Genomic DNA, 27,281 nt, shown 5'->3' with positions numbered 1-27,281 from the left:
GTCTTTTCCCTGCTGACTGATGACTGATGAGGGAAGCTTAAACAACACATCCAGCACCGGTACATCTGCTGAGTACTGAGGGGTTTCTGCACAAACGCAGCATTTATTGATCAGTCAACATGCTGCCACGCATTCAGAAAAACCTTGATTAAGCAGACATTTAGCAAAGTACATCCTGTAAAACCATTTGAACTTAGAAGAGCCTAAGAGTTGTACAAAAATGAACTTTATCTACTACCCATCTATCTTAATATGCTACTGAATTTTCTGCATTTAGGCTTTAACTCCCATGCGACTCTCTTGAAAATGAAAGGGAGCGCCATAAGAGGGAGGATCAAAACCTCCAAAACCTTCTGCCAGCTGCTTCCACCACACCCCGCTCCCCACAGGGGCCCTGGCTGGGCTTGTCAGGATCTGTGTCCCGCCTCACCGTGCCACATGTCCCTCCATAACCATACACTCATAACAGACATTGATATTAAAGTGACATTTTCAAACGTAAACAAATGTGCTAAACATATGCCTGGGGAATGCAGAGAAAGTGTTTTAAAAGAAGCCTGAACCAACTTAGAAAGATGTTTGCCAAGTAAAACAACACGCCTGCGTCACTTAAAAAAGGCCTTCGGTGGAACCAAATCCACCCCACACCCACACTGCCGGGTGGGCGTGTGGAAATATAGCTCTTCCAATCTAACTGTCCAAGGCTAAAAACACAGAGATGCGCTGCTTTTCTGCAGTTAAAAAAGGCAGTGAGACTTTACTAACAGAATGTATTTTGTCTGCAGAAAGCCACCCCAGGGCCAGAATCGGTTCAGATTCAGAGTGTGTTCGCATGGTGAAGGGTCAAGGTTGGAGAGCTCACTGAGGATATTACATAAACTGAGAGCTGGAGGTGATGTCAACCAATTTTATCAGTTCCAGCTCATCAGAATTTAAGTGCGAATGCTTAACCACCTAACGGTAGCTAATAGCCCAAATTTAGATGGGAGCTAAATATGCAGCGCAAAGTTAAGAACATGCTTTTGTCCAATTCCCTACGAAATTGTGCCTTCAACTTAGCAACACATTAAGTTAGTTCATTTCTATTACCTAATGCTTGAAAGTTCCCTTATTTTCTTCTCTTTTTTCTAATTAGTGAACAATTAAGTTGTATTTCCTCATGGAGTTAAAGTATACATATTTATTATACAAGACAAAGTGAAAAATTCCTAATGTTATCATGCAACATGTTGCACCTGTAACAAGTGGTGAATTCACAAATATTGAATTAGGGGAGCGGAAACGAAAAAGTCCACAAATCCATTGGAAACTGTGACAAAATGTGAAAAGAAAAAAAAAAGATTTTAGAGGTATTAATATTACACAAGATCTAATTTTAATCTTAATGTCCATATTTCAGATTAATCATCTCTGGTGGGATTTACACCTGTAACACATGAAAAAAAATGCGAATAAATCCTAGAATCTTATATAATGACAATTTGCCAAGAAAAAAACTCTGTGACCAAGTAAAGAGACTGCCGTGTGGGATTACAGGATTAGATTAGATCACTTCTTAGAGCATTCTGACTGGAACTGGTTCATTATTTACACTCCGTTGCAGTTCCAGAATAAGACGGCTAAAAATCACATCCTATTTTAATGCGTGGAGAAATAGTAAATATAAAACGGCCCCATCCTGCAAATAAAGAGCCTCCTTGTTAAGGTCAATTTGACCCCTCTGCATCCACAATAATATCTTATCATCTGCGCAGTAGTTTCTCCATACCATTTCTTTAGTAGTGATAAACACCAACTTCTGTTTCTAAAAAAAAAAAAAAAAGAGAAATGTCTCTTAGATTGCTTTTAGTGAGAACATTTCAATAATTAATTCAAGCTCCCTTTTTATTCTGTGTTACCGAGACACATGCACGTGTTCGCCCGGCTGATCACATGTTACCCGTTCTGTGCTTACGGTTAAAGAAAACCCACAGCGGCGTGGTGTCCTTTAAATGCTCGTGTTTGTGCATTTCAAATGAAGGCCTCAGAAGAACTCAGTTGTGCGACCCGTGCTTTTCTCGATCTGGTGTCTGTTTACTGCAGCCGGCTCTGGGTCCAGCTGCATTGCAGGCTCCTCTGCGTTTGGTGGATTACTGCTGCATTTGCATCTCTTGAGTCTGGCCTTTTTGTGAGAGTTGGTGGGGGCGAGGTGCTGAAAGGAAAAAGGATGGACATGTAGTAGGAGAGGCAGGATTTTCACCAGTCGTGGGCCAACGTTGGCACCTGTTTGACCTTGGGCGGACGTGGCTTGTGTAGCACGTTTGGAATCGAGTCGTGTTGAAGACAGGTGTCCTGCTGGAATTTGAAAACACGCCGCCACCCCCCTGTTCCTTCCTGTGTTACATCTCTACAGCTGGTCGTCCTGATGAGGATAAAACGGCTGAACAGCAGGAGAATTTGTCTCCTACCGAAAGTATGCTGCAGTATAAGATGTCAGACACTTTCTGTTCTGCAAAGTAATGTTTGGATCAATGATCCGTCAGATATTTTGGAATTAATTTTGAAGTCAATACCTGGGGATGCTGGTATTCAAAGAAGAAATCCCAATAACCTTCCTGATAAATCAGAGTTGGTCAGTGGTGGGGAGGAGTCGCAGTCACACAACCCAGGGAGAACCCATACATGCATGGGGAGAACAAACAAACTAGATGCACAAAGAATTTTTACTGGACCTTTGACCTTTGTCAGATATAGATAATTGAAGTACAAGCTGAGAGTCCCTGGACTAAGCGGAAGCCGCTTTTTCTTCTCTGACATCCTGAAGTTGAGAATTTCACTCAGGGTGTTGCAGTACTTTTTCTGTGCTCTCAATTGTTCATCCAAAAACAAAATAATAATAAGTCTGCATTTAAATTCAATTCAATTCAATTAAAGATTAGCACTCAATTTCTGTGTGTGTCAAATAAGTTTTTCCTCATACATTTGACATAATAATTGTCTATTAGAGTTTTCACATATTGCAACTTTTTTCTGAACCTTACTATACCTACTGATGCCCCTGTTCCACCCTTCCTGTTTATCTGTGTTTGTCCCCGTTGGATAGCTGATCTGCAGACAACCAGCGCGCACCAAGCACCACAAACACTTTCAAAGAGAGACTACTCTACTGGCCTCAATATGTCCGATCGATCTTCCTGGCATCATCCACTCCTCAAGAGCCTAAAATCAGGCTGCCAACCCATTCAGGGTTGTCTTGATGTATTAACATCATGTTCCTAGATGTATTTTCCAGGGAAGGTTTTTTTCTTCACTCGAGTATTAGGGTAATTCAGGGCCACACAAAAAAACGTGCTCTGTGATTTTCTGTCTTACAGGAGACCAGCCAGCCAAAGGTTTTAGATTCACGCAGTAGTACACTGGATATCCTTTCAGCAGGTCTGATTGAGGTCTGAAGCTGAACTGGCAACAAACCTGCAGCCATAGCAAACACAGCTGAAGGCAAACAGTAATGAACTCTGCAAAACCTCAATGTTATCCCCTCAAGCTGTCCGGCGTACAGTTTGGCTGCCCTTAATAACCCCTTCAGTCTCTGATTGACCGTTAACTCTGAGGTCTTGTGAAAAAATTTTTACAAAGCGCACTCAGAGATAAAGAGGAAGTGGTTGCAGATATTTATGCTGACGGGTCTTAATCGGCTGCTCTACAGATGTGGGAATTATCAGCTCGGCTGTTCCCGGGCCTGCTCTGTGTCACGAGGCGGACAGACCAGACAGCACTAATGTGTGAAACTGATTATTTCAGTTGCTCTCAAGAGGCCCACTGGAGAGGTAGACTGTCTGCTGGGAGAACTGGTTGTCTCCTGTCAGGTCTTTAATGAGGCGTAAGTGAGCGTAGCAGTCACATGCATGCGCCGCTGAATTGTGAGAAATTCAGAACCCGATTTCCAACTCCACCCGCCTCTCTCAGAAAGCCCAATATGTGTAGAAGACAGTGAAGCCTTGAAAGAAGGAAAGCTGATCCACCAGAGCCACGTTACAGCGTCTTGTCTTACCTACAAATTCCTACAAGTCACTCTCTCTGAAAGAGAGCATTGTGATTCAACCGAAGGCTGCCTACTCCTCTTGTGGAAGAGAGGGAAAAGGAAGTGGGGGTGAATATGCTGGCCTAAAGATTTCCCGCCTGGCTTTGCCAGGCTGTGACAAAGACGTGATGCATTCAAGTACTGCCAGACGGGGTAGATGATTATTGAAAGGATTCTAAAACCATTGAAAAATTAAACCGATTATCCATGTGACTCTGTTATTATCGTTTTACTTTTATTTTATACCGATTTTTCAAATCTCGTAGCACCACACAAAACATCACCGGATGACTTCTGTATAAATAAAAATAAAATATCACTATCACAACACCTAATGGAGATGCTATGAACAGCGGACATTCACTTTGCTCAGGCAGGTTAGGCTAATCACATCCGTACAAAGTTCTGTAACTTATTGCATTGTTTTGATGCTATAAAATGTGAATCAACATAGCTTTATGTAACCTTTCATTGTGTAGAATACAAATCCACCTAATGAACATATTCAGCTTATCATTTAAATATATGTTTTTACTGGTCATAAACAGCACCACAACTTTGCAGGTGTATCCAGCAGCAGAAGCCATTATATCAACAACTATAGATTTTCATTTCATTTTAATTTTATGGTCTGAATTGATTGATAACAAAAATTTGCATTCAAGCAATAGCACTTCAACATATTTTTACTCAAGTTTTTTACTCTTCACCAAGAAATGATTACAATATCCTAATATAGAAATTAAGTAATCAGACAGACAAAAACGTAGAGTTATGTGCTAATTCTGTTGTTTATAGACTAAAATGAAGAAAAAAATGCAAATAGATAACATGATTACAAAATAAGACATTTTAAGCAGAAGAAACACTTTTCTTTTATATATATATATATAAATAAAATTAATAAAATTCATACTTACAGAAGTTGTTATATGCCAGGACTGGGTAAAGTGCTTTCAAATGACAATATGTTTACTGTTTATTCACTTGACCTACAGTTCTTTCCTCCTCTATAGGATCTGGAAGCCATGTCCAGCTACAAAGTTTGCTTATAACCTGAGTTGGAACTGCTGTGCGAATAATTAGCACAGTTTCCAAAAATACAATTAGCATGATGCAGAGTAAACCTTATCAATATTTAAAGGTGGCAAAAATGACTGGTTGAAGAAAAGTTTCTGTCACATAGTTTTGTTAAAAATAAAGGAAACAATAGAAATAGGTGTAATACATTTGGAAAATTAAAAATATAATCAACTGGTAGGTTTGAAAATTCTGATCCGCACATCTCTATTGTTGCTCTAATTGGAAATGCTTTAGGCTACATCTCAATACCTGCTTCATGCAGAAATATTATTCAGCCTGGATTATAGTAAGTGAAGGGCGAGAAGAGAGTTGTCAGATGCAGCTATGATATTCACAAAAAATATTTGAAATTATTTTTTTTACGAAGGAGGGGGTGGGGGGTTTGTTGCCAAGTAGGAATATTTCCGACAGTCCCTGAAGTAGTCAGGGCGGGATTTTTGTTGGGAGTAGGCGGGGATATGCAAATGAGGCATAGATGCTCTGGCTGCTGTGGACGGCGGGACACTTGCTGTTTTGGGAGAACCGGAGCACGAGGAGAGGAGAAATCCCGGGTGGACAGACAAAACTAGTAGACCAACATTTCCTACAGCTCCAACATGGCCTCAAAGTGCCCCAAGTGCGACAAGACGGTGTATTTCGGTGAGTAATGCAAGCAGAGTGGACTTTAGTGTGCTTAAATTACATTTGACCAATAATAACGGTGGCGCTAATTTAAATGTAAACATTTTTAAACAGTAAACATTTGGGTCCATTCGTTTTATGCAGTGTTGTTTTTTTAGATGTTATCGATTGTTTAATGTAATAATTATGTTTGTGCTATGAAGACACATAATAAGTAACACTGCTTTTTAAAATATATATATATATAGTTTAGAATGTGAGCAAATCTTCCACACATTGCACCTACATATTTGGTCAAATTTGTCTGCTGTTGGGGCTATGACAAATTATCACTGTACTGGCGGGAAATATTTAAACTGTTCATAGTTTTCCCATAAGGATTCCTCACAGAAGTCCTCAACATTCCTTTCACTGGGCCAATTTTAGGGGTCATAGTCACTGGAAAAGTAAATGATTCACTTGAACAAACTCTGTGAAACCCAAAAGCTGTAGATTTGAAGGGGTTAATGAACAAAAAGAAAGTAAACAAACACAATTTTCATTGAGTGATCCCTCTTTATGTCATCAAGTGGTGGTCAGTGTGGAAATTTGTGATGTTTGTGCCGTCTGCTGCAGATCAGATGAAGGATTTATCCCGCTCTGAGTCCGATCTGTGCCATTTTTAATTTGTTGTGTTTGGTAAAGCTCCAAGCTCGGCGGTTGGCTCAGGAGAATAGCTGTCAGAGACCTATTGCCAAGAGAGCCATATGCTAAGAGTGTCCACTCACAGAAGATGGTAGCAACATCACGCTGCGTCAGTGGGATGGAAACCTGGAAATGTACATCTTTTTCATCCTTGTAAACAAAACTGAGAAATCAAAACACCCACATGACGAGAGCTCTGACTCATACTTCCATACAGCGAGGATGATTACTACTTATATGCTCTGTTTTATGAAAAGATGCTTACAGTTTGAGATGTGCCTAGATTATAGGAGCTCAGATTCTCAACATAAACAGTAATTTACATCCTCTGCTCTTCACGTGCATCCTCCTCTGTTGAATTTTTTTCCCCTTAATTTAAGCTTGTGCTGTTGATTTTTTCATAATCCACTGTTTGTGTTGGAAAAAACACAGAAAGCACAGCTCTACGCAATTCACAGTGCTCATCAGTGGGGGTCAAAAGCAATTATGTGAGTGGATGGAAGGACTGTTACGTAACAGAAGCGGCCCGCAGCACGCATCACAGCTGCTCCTCATCCTCCGGGTCCCGGGAGTCACTGGCATGGAATAACATCCCTACAAATAAGATTTATTTACAGATTTCAAACATATGAGTATTCAGTTCTCTGAGTAGCCTTAATTCTCTGCAGCGTGTGAATCACCGCTCCCCGTTGGTGTGTGTTATTTGTCTTTATGTAACGCACTTTGGTCCGGGTCAGTTATTTTTGCGTGAGGTGTCTCCTTCTGGGTGGAGCAAGTGATGAAGATGATGAAGGGCTCATGGAGGAGTGCAGGGAGGCGTTAATGACAATATTAACGTTTCAGTCATTTTAGAGCGAAGCTGTGAAATGTGCAAGGAGGAATGGAGCGGTCAGGGTGGGAGTAACATTTGGCCTGCAGCAATAACAGCATGCTTAATGACAGTCAGATACTGTAAAAAAAAAAGTTCAGCAGCACTACCTACACACGCACGCGCGCACACACACACACACACACACATCTTACAATAATGTTGCTCCTGAAAGAGGTGAGGAATTCTGAGCAGGGGTGAATTAACAAGTCTGCAGGAATGTAGAAGTTACAAAGCAGACATGAGTGGGTGTGATGATCAATCCTTCTGTCCATTGTGTTCCCCTTATGAGAATGTGGTGCTTCAAAAGGTAAAAAGTCCAGGAAGATATAGAAGACTTCTCCCCACGGATGCTCTCCAGCTGAGTTTTAAGTGGCCGGAAAACCTCCAGAGGGAGATGTTTTGATCAGAGGCCCGAGCTATCTCAGAGGACTCCTTTTGCCCTGGAGGACTGCTGACTTTACTTGGAGGTCATTGGCTTATCTCTGACCTCCTTCTTTCCAGTTCTTTTGGACTTGATCCATCTCTTCTTAACATCGGAGAAGGTTGGACGGTTCTAAGAAATGTAGAACTTCACTATTTGGCTCAGCTCTTTCATCAACTGACTCCTTTCTACGTGGAGGGGCAGTGGCTCGTCTTTGAGATCTCCCCATAGATAATTGAGATATTCTCTAAAGGTGAGCCCAGCCAACCAATGAAGGAAGCTAATCTCAGTCATTTATATGCAAGGTGTGTTCGTTTTGGTCATGAACTATATGTCATGTTGAGGTTTAACGAGAGCAGTGACTTGAGATCTTTGCTTTTTAGTGCTTTTTCAATTGACTTGTTGACGCATCGGAAAATCGAGAGTTGTGGTCTTTTGACCAGATTTTTCTACGTTTGAGTCCTTTCAATGTGGGAGAGCAGCAGCTTTTGGCAGAACTCCCCTGACTAATGGAGCAAGCTGTCAGTCTTGAGGTCATTATCTGAATCTCACATTCATCGTGATTCATAACTCCTTTCTGTGTGAAGGATCGAGGGCTTTACCTAGACCTCCTCCTGAATGGTTCAGTTCCTGACCATGTCCAATCTCCGTATGAAGGAATTTTAGCCCAGCTGTCTTCATCCATTCCACCATCATTTGTGGTTGATGTCAAGGAACTTGAACTCTACCACAGAGGCTGACCTCCTAGTCCATCTTTTTCTTTTTCTTCAGAACTTTAGGTTTACTCTCACAGCTCCTTAATATCTAGTTTTGAACCGCTTTCATGCTGAAGGTCACTGGCTAAGGATGCCTGTAGAACCACATCGTCTGCAAAAAGCAAATATGATACACTGAAGTTCCCAAACAAAGACTCTCTTCTCTCCACGACTACGCCTTTAATTTTTTCAAATGTTCTCAAAAGTGTGTCATTGATGGAGAAAATTGTCTATTTCCTGTCTTGTTTAGCTCTCCTTTTTCTTCATGCGTTGGCGGTTTGCGATGTATTCTAAAAAGCAGCTACTTGCCCACCCTGTAAAAACCCACCTGGCCCTCCATCTGGTTCCCTTGGCATGGGAGTTAAGCAACAGTAGATTCATTATTTAACACCAAATATTTTTTTTCTTCATCTTTTCTGAATAGAAATGCTTTTTCAAAGGGCAGTGGTGAGCCGCGACTGGGATGGAAATTCCTCTGGTTTTCCGTTGAAGCTTTATTGGGCACTGACGTTTTAGCTTAATTGCAACTTAAGGGGAAAATGTTACCTCTACTTCTGGAGTTTCTGCCACTTAAAATGCTGATTTGATTTCAGGGACCCCAAAAGAAAAACGTCAGGAATAAAAAAAAAAAATAAAAAAAAAGAAAATCCCTCGTCAGAGTTGGTATTGAAAGAATGTGAACGTCTCGGGGGATTGTATGGGTATGGTTGGTTGAATACCACATGTCCACATTGTGGCCTCGCATCTGGAAGGGGACAGAAATGCTTGCAATAATACACCGGGGGGACTCTAGGCAGACATGTAGCCAGGCTCAGTGGGAATTCAGGCCATGTGATGGAGTCCAAGCCTGAATTCAGCTGATCTGTATCGTTTGCACGACAAACGGGGGCAATGCATCTTTGTGCCGCTAACTGAATAAACGAGGACTTAATGGGAACTAATGGAGCTCCTGGGTGAGCTTCTTCTTTCTCTCTTTTATCCACCGACTCCTCTCAGTCTCTTGGTGGCGGCCCAGGACTTGTAATTCCTCCTTCACTTTCCTTTCCGCTCTAACTGCACGGAATGGGGGAAGCAGGGTGAGATGGTTTTGCCTTTCTTTAAGCGGAGACTCCCTGAGTGCTTCATGCATTCTAATGAGAGGTGACATCTCTATTCAGACAGGGCTCTTTCTGTCTCTGCGCACGGTTCTCCTTCCAGAGAGCCCGAGTACCTTCGTCCCCTCGGTCTAACCAGACCGAGGGGACGGACGAAAGGCCAGCGGTCCGTTTCCCACACACCTCTCCCCTATTATTCCCACTTTTATCCCACACAATATGTGTTATTTATCCCACCCTGCTTTTCTGTCAATGCTAGAGCACCCTGTTTTCCACTTGGCTGCCCAGCGGGCTGGGTGAATGTGCCTTGTCGGTTATGTAACGTCTTTTCTTGAGGTTTTTTCCTCCTGCTTTTTTTGGGAATTGCATAACCCACCAGCTCCTGTGCGGCAGTTAGCGAGGGTCTTCTTTCTCTGCCTTTATGAGGCACAAATATGATCCTCTAATGGAGATGGCATTAAGCTTGGTGCTGACGGCTCATCTTTTACCACTGCTTCGCACACAGGTACAACCGTTGCTGCGGTTTGACTTGTTATGCAACAGCATAGAGGAGCACAGTCGGTTGCTCATCCTAACGCACACGGTATTCTCCCTGTTCCCTGAATGAAAGGTGAGGTTGGCACAAATATTAGTATGCCTACTATCACAGAATGGCACTTAAACTGTAACATTTGTCAAGGTTAGAGCATACACAGAGTGGCATTTCTTTCGTTGGAGTGTTGGCTACTGAACAGCCCAGTCTTGTTTTTAATGCACACAGAGGCCTGTCACAATATCAAATTTAGCTGGACGATAAATTGTCCTAGAAATTATTGTGATAACCGATTATATTGTTTTGAGACCATTTTCAACTAATGTCATGGTAATGGCAAAATAATGCAAGAACACATTTTCAAAAAGCAATAAACTTTAAATTGTAATGAACATTTAACACTAGAAGTGGGAGACATTAAATATCAAAGATGAGTGAACAAAGCAGCACAGTTGTCCTTCAAAATAAGGGCTAGTTGAAACCAAAACACCATACAGAAGACTTTGTCATTCAGTTTTTGGTAGAAAGAGAAGAAAACAGGAAAACGATAAACCATGCCAATGGAAATTATTGAGCTTGTTTTAATTTATCCTGTGATTAATTAATTTATTGATCATTGTGAGAGGCCTATTCACACAGTTCCAGTTAAACCAGGAGTTTACCTGGTTAAATAAAGGAAATAATAATTAAAAAAAACTTCCAGTAGAGTTTTAAAAACGTAATGTTTAAATTTGTGATGATGGAAAAGAAAAAGCTTTTTTTGGCATAATTTCCACACAGCCAGCTGGCACGAGTCATCCATCCACCGTCTTATCCCGGCAAGGTTTGGTAGGGGAGTCGGTACCCATCTCTAGCAGGACACATCCTGGATACAACACCAGTCCATCACAGAGCAATACAGAGGGCAAAAATACTTTCTAGTAAGGTCAAGTTAGAGAGACCAGTTAAACCTAACATGAGCAGTGAGAGCACCTGGGGGCGGGGGGCTGAGGTATCACCATGAGAAACAGCTTACCAGTAAAATCTGTTGCACAAATGACTTGGGGAAATAATATCTGCAAACATTTGTGTTTGTAATCAGATAGAAGGACTTGGGAAAGAAGTGAAATCGGATATCAGACTAGCATTATTATTCAGGTCTCCTACATGCATTGTATGCTTTGAGGTGCTTGATAAGACTGGGGGTCATGTTTGTGTTTTTTGGGGTTATTGACGACTGTAAAGAGAAATAGCTGGAGTCCGTTTTACAGATATGACAACAAAGCATCCAATCGATCCGATGGAAAGATCAATTTGGGAACACACCACATTCCCAAATTGATGCCTTTTGAGGTCTTCCAGGTTTTAATTTGTGTAAATGATGTATGCACTTGGTTTGGACATGAGTCAGATGATGAAAATTGTATGCACCTCAAACAATATTTGTACTGTTCTAAGTATAGAACCTGATTTAATTGTACTTAAAGTGGAAACAGAAATTTCCATTGAGTTAGAACTTCATCTGTTAGACTCTGGAGCTTCTTCTCTGCACCATCCTGCCACACAGACATGCAGTCCATGCAGTTGGGCCTCAAGACTCACTTAAAACTGTCTACACTTTATGGCACTCTCGTGCGATCTCTTCCCTTTAGGGACTCATTATCAAATTAAAGCAATCTGGTGCACAATGCAAAGTCATAGAAATGACTCCGCTTCCTGTTTGAGAAGCACTCGATCTTTCTGAACGGCACGCAGCTTGGACACCGTGTCCCTTTTTTCTTGGAGAACAGATTCGGTGCAGGGAAAGCAGCTTTGGGGGGCGGAGGAACAAGTCAAAGAAAGATGGACGGTCGAGTGGCTGCTTCGCCCGCGGGTCTGCTGGTCGGCGCAGGCAGGATGCACGTTAACTGCAGTCCATTTACATCAGCCAGCGGGATTCCCAAGGTCGGCCTCGCTTGTACACAAAGGGAGGGGTGATGGGTAGTGAGCCCGGAGAGGAAGCCTCGCCTCATCTGAGGCAATGGACGACCTCCAGAGCTGGTTTTGCTATGAGGTTGCATCAGCCACAGGGAGTGAGCTGGATCCAAAACAATGTTTTTTAGTAGCTGTGAAGCAAACGAACAACTACCCTGAACAGTCACTGTGAGCCGCTCAGGGAGCTACGAGCGCGTACCGACCATAAATAAATCAATTCTGTTTGTTAACGCTGCCATCAGGGTCAGCCCCATGTTACTTTCACCAGATTTAGCAACATCCCAAAGCTGCTGCCACACTACAAAATAAAACTAAGGGGGATTTACAGGATAGATTTCCCAGAATTCCTTTTTAAAGTTAGTCTAATATAGTAGCATCTTCCTAAATTATATTAAGCTACACTGCTTATATGTTATATGTTATAATATGTTATAATAACAATATGTTATATCGAGTTTGCATCTCGAATGTTTTGTAATGAGCAGACAATAAAAACAACATGTGCTAAATTTACAGCATATTTATCTATTGAGAACTTTCCTTTGGTGCATGAATGCCCATTGTCTGAATGTGAAGGAAAAGATCAGAAGTGCTGGAGGGTGTTTTTCCTCCAGAGAGTAGAACAAGGACGCAGACAGGAAAACACAGGGTGCTCATTTTTTCCCTTTGGTTAGTTGTTGTTGTTTCTCCCGGGACACAAACCGAGTGGCCTCCAGTCTGTTCCTCAGGTGCGTGGAGCCACGGTTATCACGCTGAAATCACAAACACCCGTGTGGACACAGCTGTTTCTAGTTGGACGAAGAGGGTGAAGAAGAAGATGAAGGGATGGCTGCGTGGTTGGGTTTATTGCAGAAAAGGGTCCAAGTCAGCTCAGGCTGCAACAGAACAGCACAAAACGCAGCATTAGGCGAATCAATTTGTCACACCAGAGCCATCATGGCTGACTGTAGCTTGTTATTACTACCTGATGAATCCAAACGATGACCAGATTTTTCTCTTACAGAAACCAGCTCCTGATCAGAAAGCTCTGTTGTCCTCTTCCTTGTCAAGCAAATTACATTTCCGCCTGTTACACACTGATCGAATTATTGAGTGATAAGTAAACACACATATTAGATTTCCAAACCCAGACCTACCGACGGTGCTTCCTGTTGTTTTTGTGTGTTTTTTTATTTTTTTTTTAAATGCTGTGAATTCGGCTGTGTAAATCTTGCTCGGCGCTCTGTTCTCGTCGATCACTCGTGAGAAAAACGGGGACAATCTCTCCCCCCCAGTTAAAAAAAAAACAAAAACGAGTCCACCGGCAGCTTCGGCGTAGCTGCTCTGTCACTGCTGACAATCGGGGAGAGGTAATTAAGTCATTGGGAGAAATGCGGCTTAATGTTTCCCCTCAGAAGGCTGCTCGTTAGTGCTCCGTTTCCTAATGCTCCGTCCAATTATTCTGTGTTTGTGGACCATTTGTTGCAGGTCTGTTCCCAAGCTGCTGCCTTTGTGGAAAACCCGGCTCTGAGGGCAGTCTAGACTAAAAGTGCATCTCACAACCGAAGCCAACGGGGAGAATTAAATTAGAGCTTCCAAGAGGCTTTTTGTGACGTCAACGGCATGGATGCTCGGACGATCTCAAACCCAATCACGAGTAATTCATGCTCGCTAATGCTAAATCTATTTGATGTTGAATGGACCTTTTTATTCCCCTTAGTTAAAATCATTTGACTACAATTTACCAGAAATAACCTTTTGTGAAATTATATTATGCAGGGTGTAAAGTGACATGCAGATGCTTTCCTTTGTTTTGTTGTGGAGAACGTTGCCTTGTTTATTTGCAGTTCATTACAGATCAAGCTGGTCGTGTTATATTTTTTTCCTATACAGTTGAGGTTTTTTCTACTTTTGGGGTTAGGTTTAATGTTTTTAATGTATTTTTTTTGCTCTGTTTTTGGGTATACATGTTTAATGGTTCCATCAACCTCCACGTGTTTTATTAGGATTTTATGTGATAGATCCCCACAAAGTCGTGGCTAATCATAGTTTTCAAAAATGTTAAAAAGAAAAAGAAAAAACGTGGCTTGCATTTCCTTTCTAAAGGTCTAAGGACTTAGATCTGGACTTTGACTAATGGGTTTTCTCCCACTATCCCTGTTTCCCCATTAACTCTGAGCAGCTTCCCTGACTCTCCTGGAAAAGAAACATCCCACAGCATCATCCCGCTGTCATTGTGTATCATCATGTGAAAGTTCTGCTTTGAATGTCACTATAACTTTGTCCCTCGTCCGTCTGTTGTGTTTGCTGGTCTGGATTAATTTATTTAGACGTATCAGAGTAAAAAAAAAAGGCTAAACGCTGCCACAAAATGACCAAATCTTAACAAGTATTTTTGTCCAGTTTCTAGTGCAAATATCTTACGAATAAAATTTCAGCAAGATATAGGAAGGTTTCTTTAGTCGATATTGCTTTATAATGACAAAAGCGTACTAATTCCACAGGCAGATTATTTTGCATATAGCAAGACATTTTTCCCATAAATGAAATAAAATGCCAGTGGAACTTGTACTTTTTGGTTTGATCGATATCTTTTTTATCAATTTTAGGTGTGTCTTATTTCTAGTGCACTAAGAGATTTGCACTAGAAACAAGACCAGAAATACTTGGTGAGATCTTGAGTTTTTGCAGTGAATACCACGTTTCCGTTGTCTAAATAAACTAATATCAACATCCTTACTATTTCAAGTTGTACACTATTTCGTTTTGGTCGCACATAAAATCCTTCTAAAAAGAGTTTGTGCTTGTAACACAACGTGATGAGGACAAGTTGACGGGGGGGTGAATACATTTGCACGATGCTGTAATAGTTGCGTTGGTAAGTGAGAGTCGGATGCAGATTGTCTCTGTGATTAAAACCACACTGACAATGCAATCAGAGACTCCTGGACATGAAGAAATTAAGTTAAAGAGCTTTCAGAGGTGCAGGTATCAATCGACCTCTGGCGTCGACCCCTGTCCAGCTCGGCGTCACTGTAGGGACCGCGCTCTGTTCGTCAGGGTTTAAAGTCAGCGCTGACATTCTCGTTTTTGAAGGCACCGGCTCTCAATTACATAAACACGAACAGTCTGTCAAATCCAAAGAGCCTCTAAATGCCTCGGCAGCAATCATATCTCACATGAAACCGTTTCCACAAATGAAGGCCTTTACATGCTTGCACCCCAAATTATGGACTATTTAAATATCTTTAGTTAGTCTTCCATGTTTAATCTGTGCAGCTGCTAAATCCGTGCAGAACATCCAATAGGAGAGATGCTTGTCATTTGCAAGGATGACAACAAAGAGATGCCCAGTTCACTGAAAATGATCCACTTCCCCATGGCTCTGTCAGCGTAGGTCAGGTAAGATGTACGAGAACCTTTCAGTTGGAGTTTTTTTCCACCTGTGTTTACGTCAACATTCCCAGGAATCCCCCCTTTTTTGTGGGCTTTGGATAGAGAGCAGGCAGGATCTGGCACGTCCTCTTCACTGTTGACATTGCCAACGTGAGTTTCTGTCAAGTTGCTCCCCCTTGTTTGTTTGTTTTAAACCGGTGGGGGTTTTTACCCTCATGTAGGCGGGAGGATGCGCTGCAGCTTTTTCATTTGCATCATTTGTTCCCACGTGTTCACTATTTTAGGATACCGTGATTGTTTATTGTTACGCAACGCATTTTGTTTCTTGGTGCATTAGTCTGGACTGAATAAAGGATGACGAGGGCAGATAGTGACTCAGTTTATCTAGGCCAGCCAAACCCCCACCCTCCCTTTTCTTGCACTTAATACGCCAGATGAGTTCACCCTTCTTGTTAGATTAACGTCTTTTTCAAAGTGGGAACTATTAAACGGTGGACATCTGCAGAGAACAAGCAGCAGTCCCCCTGAAGTGTGTATCCATTCATCCTCTGACTTTTAAAACTCTGAGTCCGTTTTTGTGAATGAGTCATTGACAGATAGATTTCCCCAAGGACACCCAGGCAGTTTTCCAGTACTCGGTTTCTGCGCCATTCTGTCAACATTTGAAAGGTCATACGGTGACCTCAGACATGAGAGGAATTGATGCAAATCTACTTTCAAGAGAATCTGAACACATCCTGTTTTTACTTTTTGGAGCTGAAGTTGTAGCGAAAAGGGAACTACTTACTGGGTTGCACAGACATGGAATGTCAATTTTCTTATGAATGACAATTTGACACAAATGTTAAAAAAAGAAAAGATAAACAGGAATTTCCTTTAAGATTCTGGTCAGCATTGTTGCTGAGGATGTGTTAAAATTCGGTGCGAATGAATGGAAGCAGCTAAAATTCTCTTTTTCTCACATAATCAGTCTGTTTCTTTACTCGTGCACCTCACCGATGTAGTTGTCAAAATGTTATTCTTACACCTACGTAGTTGCGTTTTTGTGTAGCAAGATGTAAAAGCTACAGAGAATTCTTACCCACGAAACTTTATGCTCACAAACAACACCTGCAGTCACCTCATGTTATTGCATGAAGTGTTTTGGTTTTTCTCTGAGTCGTGTGTGTGTATTTGTTTCTTCCCTTGGACCCCCAATTGCAGCTGTTTCATGATTCTGGGGTGAACAGCGATTCAAAAGCACACCTGGTGCTCACCTCTGCTTTCTGTTCTCGCTCTGTGTTTTTTTTTTAGGTTGTGAATAATATTTCACAGATTCCTGATGGAAAGGTATTTTTTTATTGTCAAGAATTCGATCTGTTTTCTGTTAAAGGTGACCTTAAAAACCTAACTATGGCGGTGCGTTTCCATTTACTAGAGTTGTGACGCCGAGGACTATATTTGTCAAAAGGCAGATTCTTTTCTTTAGCTTGAAATATTTCTCTCTGGTTTAAGAAATAAAAATTATTCAAGCTGCAATTTATTGTGTAAATTGCAGCGTGAATTGCTGGACTTAAGAAGTTGTCCAGCGCTTGGTCTTTTTCCAAGACCCCGCTTCCATGCACAGTGTGAGTTTTTTCCCTGGTCTTGTGATCCATTTGTCGTAATTGACAGAGTTAGCAGAGTGCGACTGGAGAAAGAACAGAGTAATCTCATCTCTCGAATCAATCCTGAGGGAATTATTTTCCACTGGATAATATAATGTGATTCCTTTGTAATTTTTATCAAATCAAATTTAACTTCATTACCCAAAGTTGATTTAATCAGGTTTACAAAGAAGTAATTGAGAGTCAGTCCAAGGAGACAGTCTAGCTGTAAACCTGCAGATTTTCTATAATCAAAAAGTGTTACGTGTGGCTATTTGGGGGTTTTATGCATTTTTTTAATAGAAGAACTTTGATTTTTTTTTTCTTTTTTAAATAAATGTTTTAGTGAAGTCATGTGGCAATTGATCTAATGTATTCATAAGTTTTCATAAGTTTATTCTTTAAAGGAATAACTTTTTTTTTTTTTTTTAGAAAATGACATCTTTCAACGCTAACATTTTTTTTTGTTAGAAATGTACCAGGCAATATTCAGAGTTTCATATTTTTTAGCTCACTTTGATTGAGAACTCAAAATTACTATCGTTTTCCAAGCAACGAACACACCCTTCTTAAATAATATCAGATTGCAGTGACCACAAAACTCTGCAGTGTGGAAGCTATTACTGAGGGAGGAAGACTCAAAGCTAACTATTTTGAAATATCAGTGAAATGTTTCAGACTTAGTGCAGAGCGAGATCTATAATCAAACACAAATCTGATTTGTGCATCTATGCTGTTTATGTCTTTTCATCATCCAAAAAAAAGTACATTCCCACTAAGGCTACTCTCTCTTTTCATCTTTCGCTTGCAGACAGTAATTATTATTTTCTTTTTAAACCTTTCCATAAATATATACTATAACATGAAGCTATGTTGCAGCGTGGAGGAACAAGAGCCTTAATGTCTGCATATGAGCTGGCTGCGTGCGCACATGTTTGTGTGCTTTATGAGCTGGGGCATGTAGGAAACGGGCCGAAGTATCCGGCTATTTTTGCTGTTCCTTGATAAGAGAAGGTGTTTCCTCTGCTGCCAGGATGACTCCTTGGGGCCCATTGTTTGGAGGCAATGGTGATTTGTTGTTTTGAAGTGTACGTTTTGCGTCCCTCGCCTGTCTGGATGGACGACTGCAGGAGAAGTGCACCGAAATGGGGCTTAGGGGAGGGGGGGGAGGTGGTCGTGTGCATCAGGGTGGGGGAAGGGAGTGTGTGTATGTTTTCTTTTTTTTTGTTGTTGTTTTTTTTAATAGATTATTCAAAGAATCTGGGTTAGATATGGATCCCCCCCGCTGTTTCTAACGCCGCTGTCAGTTAGCCCGACTATGACATCATCGCCGTATCCCGGTGTTGTACACAGGCATCCCCACTGTTCCCGCCTCCAAGAAAACAATCCCTCTGTTGGCGTGATGACAGCATCCCCATCAAGGCCAGAGACAACACAGCACAAACCAATCATTATTGTAGATGGTGAAGCAATGGGGGACGTCATTCCTCCCCGCAGTGGCTGATTGAAGGGCGCTCTGTGATACAAACATGCACAATTGATAGAGGGGCCAAAGGGGGATTATTCACAGTAATCTGCACAAATGTTGCTTGATGTGAATGTTTGCATTGATCCTACTTCCCTTCTGTCTTTTGTCTTTGATTTGCAGCTGAGAAGGTGTCATCACTGGGGAAGGACTGGCACAAACTGTGCCTCAAATGTGACCGCTGCAACAAGCTTCTGAATGCAGGAGGCCACGCAGAGGTCAGTGGGTTCAAACTGTGAAAGAGCTCAGAGGAAAAAAGTGTGGAATCACTTGGCTGCGTTTGAAGCTTCACCAATGTATATATAATGTGTGTATATATATATTTGTCTCCATGAAAAGATAAAATTTTTGTTTTTTCCCCAAATTAGTTTCAATTGCCGTGTAGACATTGTGTCGGAGGAAGATGTTTTTGCTTTATGAGCTCATTTGTTTCAACCATTATTCATTAATGATTTTTACATTTTTTTATTTTTTATTTTTTTAACCTTGTCATTGAGATTACAAATCATTTTTGCAAGAGAATCCTAGTCTGACTTCTTGAAGTCAAGTCAGCCTTTTGTTGTTTTTTGTTTTTATATTCTTATACTTTTAAAATGAAAGTTGACCAAAGTGCTGCACAAAGTATAACAACAACACACAGTTAACTTTACCAAGATATAAACTACGATAACACATGGCAATATGATCAGATAAAAGAATGAGACGAGACGACGCAGCACAGTAGTCACAGGTCTGCAACCTTTAGGACTTTAGTATTCCTGCAGTGCTACTGCAACGTCTAAGAGCCAGAATCGATTGTTGCCTGGTGATTATCAGACTTACAGACAGAATCTCTGAATTTTGGCCTTTTGGCCCTGAGGTGTCGTGTGACACGAGTCCGTAGTCTCTTTTAAAAGGTCCTGTGACGTATCGAAGTGTTATTTGTCCTTCTCTGGGTCATGATATGTCACAGTCCTTGTGCATCTGTCACCAGATATATTTGTGTCTGCTTTCCGTTTTCCGGGCCTGTTGTGTGTGTCTCGATATGTCGGTTCTTCATGGGACGTTTTACTCCCTCCAGCCCTGCAGGATGAGCCGTTTTCAGATCCTCCCTCTCTGTCCTGCAGAGTCAGACTGCAGTATCACATCTCAGTCAGGTTCCCCTGACGCTGCACTGCTCACTGTCCGCTTCTGCCTTTTCAGGATTTTCTCATCTCATCGTTTTTGATTTACCCGTTCATGACCCGGGCAACTATGTTTTCTTTTTTTTTTCTTTCTTTTTTTAAACACTCTTCTTGATCTCCCGCTCTTTTTTTTTTTCCTTTTGGTCAAAGAGGATGTGATCTCAACTTCTTTGGACACAAAAGCAATTTCCCCCACAGACCCCAAAGGATGCTTGTCTGCCGTTTAATCTCTGCCTGATTGCAGTACTGTAGTCGCACACAGTCTCTCTCTGAGGCCCTCGCTCGCTCTTCCCGCCATCCTCTGCTCCATGGAGGGCATCCAAGTCCCTCCCCACACCACAATTCTTACTTTAACAGGAAGACGAATCTCTGCTCGATCGTCGTCATGGAAACTCGAGGCCCGGTGACGTTCCTTCTGGAAAGAAATGTTTAAAAGGGATTGTCCGGGAGTGCTGTTTGTTATCCTCTCAGGCCCGGTATGTGGAAGGTTGCGAACCCCAGAAGGACGAAGACTGCTGCTTTAAAAGGAGACGGAGGGACAGGATGCGGCCCAGAGCGGCCTGACGTCTGTGGGCTAAACGAGGGCAGCGGTATTCCCCCGGGGCGACCTCCAACATGTGACGTGACAAGTCTCCGTTGTTGACCCTGAAAGAGCATGGCTTTATTTGTTCCAGCACATTCGGAGGTGTTTTTTTTTTTTTTTTTTAACCCAACACTGCTGGAACGTCAGAACCATCTGGACTCAGTTAACATCTATAAATCCTAATGGTCACGAATTAGCGCATATGCTGGGTTAAAATGTTTTACTTAATCTTTAACAGCTTCAAATCCGGTCAAAATGAGACACTCGTACGTTCAGATATGTTCACTTTCTCGCAAATGGAATAAAAGCTACCGGTTGTTTTCAACTACAGCGACTTAAAGGTCCGCTTCTCATCTGCATTTGCAAGCTTTCGGCACTTTGCTGATGAGCACTGGCTCTTCTGGCTGCTTTAGGGTCAGCTGCATCACTCGGGAGGGGGGGGGGGGTCAGCAGTCATCACATGAGCCTAATGGGCCTGGATAAAAACGTCAGAATGATCAGGGACAGTCGCGCTAAATCAGTGCTTGATTTCTGTGTAAAACCCTCGAAAGCCCCTGATATTCAAACTGCACAGTTTGATATTAAAGTGTAATCTGACATTTGATTTAAAAGCCTAAATTTAGAAAGCGCATTTTTAAAGATAATAAATATCTCACTGTCTTAACAAATTCATTTCTCTTGTTTTAGGTCAGTTAAGATTGGCTGCACTGAACTAATTCACTAATAAGGCAGCTAAATAACCGACTATATGCCACAGAAGGCATCTAGTTAGTGAAACAAAACGTGCACCCTAATGTGGAAAACAATGGTTTTTGGTAGCATCACGCTATGGACGTTCTTTCATTTCTCCGGGACATTATTGTTCCGTTAGATAAAATCCTGATGAAATACGTTGTAATGTGAGAAACTGTGGAAAAGTTTAATGTGTCAAAAATGCTTTTAGAAGGCTCAGCTAATGTAAACTCTTTCTATAACACTGCTCTTATTTTCAGCCATCTAAAATGATTAAACTCAGACAATACAGGAAGGAAATACGGCTCTGTTCGCTTACATGACCTGCAGCGACGGGTCGTTCCTGAACTGCTGCTGATTCCAGGGTTCATCAGGAAATCCTAGAAGAAACATGAACTTTAACTTCATAAATAGGGGTCTTATTAAGTAATAACTCACCCTGAAATGGATGACAGGGAGTTTGTCTGGAGAAAATGAAAAAATAAAGCAGCTAAACCTTCAGAGATGATTTAGCAGCTGAAAGGTGAGCAGTGGTTTAGAAATCAGAGCGCAGAGTTGGAGCAAACCTTAAGTGTGCGTGACAGTGTGGGAGGTTTAACTGCTGGGAAGAGAGTGGGCTTTTCTTTCAGTGGCGAATCCATTTTTGAGTTCACTTTGCATCCCGTCCGTCCGCCAGTACGGTCGGATCCCGAGGAAGATGTCAGAGTTGGAGTCCGACTCCGTACCGTTGGGAGTCTCGTAAAAGCCGAACACGAGGGCCAGAGGGAGAGAGTGTGGCGGCTTTAACAACAGCCGATACTGTCACGGCTGATGCATTATTAAAGTCAGAGAGCGAGCTTTTCTTTCTTCTTCACTGTCCTACAAGGAAGAAAAAAATAAATTAAGAGCTCAGGTGGCCATGGCAAAGTGAGCAGTGGCTGGTTTTCCACTCATCACCCTGCAGGTCTCGCCACCTGCTCGCTCATTTTTCTCATCTATGGGCATCGGAGCCTGCACACACACCGGTGGCCCCTCGCCCCCGACTCCCTTCACCCATCACATGTTTCTGCGGTGGCTGACACATTCCCAGTGTGCATCGGATTCAAGACCTTTTATGTCACCATTTTGATTTATTTTTTTTTTTTTTCCTTTTTCCTCCCCCTTTTTTCTTGGGAATGGAAACACGATGTCTGTCACACATGTGCAGACACAAAGCTCCCATTGAAGTGTGTGTGTGTGTGTGTGTGCGTGCGTGTGTGAATTCATCAACAGAGACCAGTTCCCTGGATACAGTAGCGCTCGTTATTTTAGGTTAAAACACCCTGTGACAACGACTTCATCATTACGTGGCAGAAGGATAAATAAAAAAAGCTCAATTTTTGGACATGTTCCTTCCTCTGCAACATTTTTAAAGTGTGTGAACGTTATGACTTCACACACACACATCATGTCCAGCTTCCCTTCTGTTTTATGTACTCAAGTGAATCAGTTTGGGGTTTTTCTCCCGCTAACAATGATATGTTCTCTCTCCCTGCAGCACGATGGAAGGCCCTACTGCCACAAACCATGCTATGCTGCCCTCTTTGGGCCAAAAGGTGAACTGCACTCCCACCGTTACATTATTAAAAACCCATTTGATTTATTTATGCAGAGTTTCTCTGCTGGTTAGATGCGTGTAACTCTCTATATTTAGCTCCTTACCTGTTATACGAAAATATAATCTGGAACATTTTAATGCAGATAATTCATGAAATGAATATTGTATCCACTAAATCTGTGTAATTCTAAATCTTTTTTTCATCTTCCTACTCTACCCGAGGTGTTAACATTGGAGGAGCAGGTTCTTATGTGTACGATGCTCCAGCCAACAACACCGGTGGGGATTCGGCCTCTAAAGTCGAAGAGAAGCGTGTGTACGCGCCAAAGGTGCCATCAAAAGGTATTTCAGACGAATTCTGCTATCGGTTTAAAATCTACATGAGAAAATGATCTGACGTTCTCTCTTTGTTTGGGAGTTCGACATGAAGGCTGCAACTAACGAGTATTTGAGTCATTCTCTTGTTTTTTTTTTGTTTTTGTTTTTTTTAACGACGATTAATCTGATTAGTTGGAAAAGGTGCTTAATAGATTTTTTTTAATACGGAAATATAATTTGAACCAGGTGGAGCTAAAACTGCCATTTGAGGAGTTCTGGGTAGAACATGTTTACAAAAGTTTTTTTTTCTTTGCATAGCTGTGAAGTGAAAGTCAAAGACAGTTTTCAAAAATTTTTTTTAAATGTCAAAATCTAAAAAGTGCGCCGTGCATTGGTATTCGGCCCCATCGGCTGCTTCCCTCGTTAACGCCGCAGCCCGCCAGATTCACGCAGTTTTAGGAAGGCGTTTCTGTCTCACACTTTGGACTGAACAAAGTTCTGACAGACGTTCAAAGTTGAGATGTGGCTTTGAGACCTAACCCCGCTTCAAACGTCTCCAGGATTTCCTCCTGTCTGCTGTGTTGCTAGTCTGCCTGTCGCTGTTTGTTCTCTAATCCTCTCTAACAAAGAACAGCTGGATTTACACAGAGATTAAATAACACACAGGGGGATTTTATGTAATTAGATGCCCTAAAAGGCACCTAATTGGAAATGTAGATGTTTAACTGGACCCCTAATTAGTAAATTAGATGCAGCGCATAACTGGCTGCACAGAACTTAGAGAATATCAGGATAAAAGGGGGTAAATACAAATGTTACACGTTTTTTTTTTGTTTTTTTTTTGATGTGAACATTTTTGAAATCATTTCTAATTGTCCTTCCATTTTTTTGCAATTAAGGTCTAATTTGTGTTTAGCTGTCGAATAAAATGTAGCATGAGAAAATGTGGGAAGGTTCTGAGTGTGAATGCTTCATGTTTTGGATCCGTCGGTCTGCTGAGCCGCGTGTTTGTGTGGGAAAACGTGGAAGCTGCTGTTCAATCAGAGCACGTCTCCTGTCATCTCGCGCTGTTACAGAGCATGCCTTATGATTGAGTCTGATGGGAAACAATGAGTTAAATGTCTGAACTTGGCAATATTTGGGTGTTTTATATAAACTTCCCTTGAGATCCATAAAACGTAACATTTCTTTTCTGTCCTTTCATTATTGCCCCAGTGGAGTTCACACCTAGCAGGACCAGACTAATACTCATTCATCAGTTCTCATTCATTTTTATATTTTTTATTTTTTCCACATTTGCTCTTTAGAGACTTGCCTCTAGGTGTAATTTATTTTTATTTTTTCATTTTCTGCAGCTGGCAGCATCACCACTTTCTCCGGCGAGGCCAACCTTTGTCCCCGATGCAACAAGAAGGTGTACTTTGGTGAGTCGTTAAAACACCTCCTTACAGGAAAAGGCTCGGACGCGCAAAGCGCCTGACGTATGAAATGTGTGTCTGGTTTCCGTCCCTTTAGCTGAGAAGGTGACGTCCCTGGGGAAGGACTGGCACCGGCCCTGTCTGCGCTGCGAGAGGTGCAGCAAGACTCTGGCTCCTGGCAGCCACGCAGAGGTGACAGCACGCATTAGGTTTTGGTTTTTACTGTGCCGCCTAACACAGACCTGTTAAAAGCATTGAATTAAAACCGTCATTCATGAAACATTCGTAGACTTTGAGCAGATTTGGATGTAAAAGTGCACACTTTCGTTCAACTGAGAAGTTTGTTTCTGATTGAAAGTCAGAATGAAGATAATAAACAATTTTCTACATAAGAAAAAAATGTAATCCTGTATTGACACTTATTTACACCCTCCTCAGTAATAAACTGAAAAATCTTTATTCATTTCATCATGACAGCTGATGCTTTTTGCACGTCTCCTCTAGTCCGTCCTGCCATCACCCTTCCTATACAGATTCTCCATCACACTGGTGTTATTTATTTTAGTCAGAGGAAAAATGTTGGTGGAAAAAAATTACACTGGACAGTGGTTTTTAAAAGGTTACGCAATACTTACCAAAAACTAACAACTTAAGTGACCACAATCAAGTTGGGTAGTAGCACATAGGAAATATTGACAGTATAGATCCCCACCGTTTCCACCTCCAAGCCAACAATATCAGCTGTTCTGAGGAGGAGGAGTTAATTGAAAAGGTCACTTCATATTTCCAACAGCAAACTTCTTTGAGTCTTTTATTACGTCTACGTAAGATTAATTCAGAAGCTCTCTAATAAATTAAATATAATGCAAAAAGGTCAAGATTTGATTCCCCAGAAGATTTTCACCGCCGTTTTGTAGAGGTTAACATCAGCTGTAGTCTGATTTTTATTCGTGCATATGTAACGTTAATCTGTAGCTGTGAGAGATTTATTATTTTTTTATTATTATTATTATTTCGTTCCATTTCAGAGTAACTTTGTCAAACTAATTGTCGTCGTCTCCTCCCCTCCCCCTCCAGCATGACGGCCAGCCCTACTGCCACAAACCCTGCTACGCCGTCCTCTTTGGACCCAAAGGTAACCGCTAGGGGGCGCTGTCGACCCACAAATCTCCGACTGACACTTGAAAAGAGAATGTCACACAAGTGTTTCTAAGCAGCCTTTTCCACTGTGACTGTGCAGCGACCCGTCCTGCTGATGTTTCGCCTTGTTTTCCCCCCTCCTGACTCTTCTCCCACTGTTCTCCCTTTTTGGTCTCTCCAGGCGTCAACACTGGCGGCGTGGGCAGCTACATCTATGACAAGGAGCCCAGTGCAGTGACCCAGCCTTGAACCTTTTGTCCCCCCCACACCCCCTCAGCCTCACCCTCCTCTTCTCTACGATACACTGACCAACACCCACAGTATTATGTGTTGATTTTTATTTTATTTTTTGCCCCTCCTCCCAACTCGTTTGTTCATACCGGAGGCGGCTGTCGGTCGGCTGCGACTCTCTTTCCCGGCTCTTCTCCCAGGATCAGATAAAGCAGGACGGAGGAAAATTAACCGAACTCGAATGCTGAAAAGAGCACAGACACTTCAAAGTATCCCATAAAATTCACATTAAAAAAAAATCTGACGAAGGATATTTTGTCTAGTTTCTAGTGGAAGTGTCTTAGTACATTTGAAATAAGACAAAGCTAATTTACAAGTAGCTTTCCAGCAGGATATATAAGCTTGTTTTAAGTAAATAATTTCATGATATTGATTTTTAAAAAGTACTAGTTCCACTTGCAAATTATTTCATTTATAACATATAAAAAAAATTCTTGTTATGGATTTATTTTTTATCAATATTAGAGAATTATTTACTTAAAACAAGCTCCTGTATCTTGCTGAAAAGTTACTAATAGGTTAGTTGTGTCTTATTTAAGGTGTACTAAGATATTTGCACTAGAAACGAAAAGTTTATGTTGGTGTGCTTTTTTAAAAATGTTTTCCTTCACAAGAGCTAAAGCTGTTGCCACGTTTACACTGTAAATGCGGTTTCACAGCAGGAGACTATTCAGATCTCCCCCCGTCTCACATTTCTCACCCCGCAAAACTTAATCTAATCTGTCCTCCGAGTTATTTAAGGATATATGTGAGAAAATAAAAATCCGGCCGCCAGGGATTCTCAGGTGCTGCTTTACTGCCGCCTGACGACAGACGGAGAAATTCAACCTCGGAGGCCGTTTTGCACGCACAGATGGTCTCGAGGAACGAAGCGCCGTGCCAATAATTCTCTATTTTACAAATGCCATATTCATAGTTTGGCTGCGTGACAAACGTTCCTGCTATGAGAGGGAAGAAATCTGAGCATGTTGTGAAAAGGTGGGAAAAAGCATTAGGGAGGTGACCCTTACATATGCTCTAAAACATCAGTTTGATTTGAATTTCACATGTGAGAATAATGCAAAAAAATGAAGTTCAGAAAACAGTGCCCACAAGGTTTATTGTTGTGAATAATAGAAGAAGAGCTGTGGTTTTGAACATGTTTTACAACTTGAAAAATATGTGGCATATATTGGTGATTCACCTCCCTCAAAACAATGTTGTTCTTTTTAGTTATGTTTCATAAGTAACCTATAAAAGTGGTTAGTTGACTCTGAATTTTTTGTAGTTGTATTAAAGTTAAAGGGCCTCACTTACAAATGCACCAAATTCTTCTGGTTATTTGTAAGATAAAAGTTTCAAAACCGTGGAACATTTTCTTTTTACCGTACCTTGGGGTTATATAGCATAAGCTAGCAGTTTGATTCTTTCACAAGGCGCTCCAAGCATTTAAGCTAAATATGGTGAATATTTTTTACCCTC

At 41.5% G+C, this 27,281-nt stretch overlaps 1 protein-coding gene across 1 annotated transcript; it reads left to right on the top strand.

Moving 5' to 3' along the window:
* Positions 1–5,609: 5,609 nt before the first annotated feature.
* Positions 5,610–26,050, top strand: crip2 (cysteine-rich protein 2). The gene is made up of 8 exons (XM_008399154.2): positions 5,610–5,782; positions 18,723–18,817; positions 22,594–22,651; positions 22,876–22,995; positions 24,327–24,395; positions 24,487–24,581; positions 25,467–25,524; positions 25,711–26,050. Exons 1-8 carry the CDS (start codon positions 5,740–5,742, stop codon positions 25,776–25,778), a joined length of 606 nt encoding a protein of 201 aa, XP_008397376.1. The 5' UTR covers positions 5,610–5,739; the 3' UTR covers positions 25,779–26,050.
* Positions 26,051–27,281: the final 1,231 nt, after the last annotated feature.

Source organism: Poecilia reticulata, linkage group LG22 (genome assembly GCF_000633615.1).
Source record: "Poecilia reticulata strain Guanapo linkage group LG22, Guppy_female_1.0+MT, whole genome shotgun sequence".
Classification (NCBI taxonomy): Eukaryota; Metazoa; Chordata; class Actinopteri; order Cyprinodontiformes; family Poeciliidae; genus Poecilia; species Poecilia reticulata.
This window is presented reverse-complemented; position numbering and strand designations above follow the sequence as displayed.

Bases quoted from the DNA above. Each gene is read 5' to 3' on its own strand.
- crip2 (XM_008399154.2), top strand. From the start codon at position 5,740: ATGGCCTCAAAGTGCCCCAAGTGCGACAAGACGGTGTATTTCG. The intron at 18,818-22,593 runs GTCAGTGGGTTC...CTCTCCCTGCAG, and splicing joins ATGCAGGAGGCCACGCAGAG to CACGATGGAAGGCCCTACTG. The intron at 22,996-24,326 runs GTATTTCAGACG...CATTTTCTGCAG, and splicing joins GCCAAAGGTGCCATCAAAAG to CTGGCAGCATCACCACTTTC.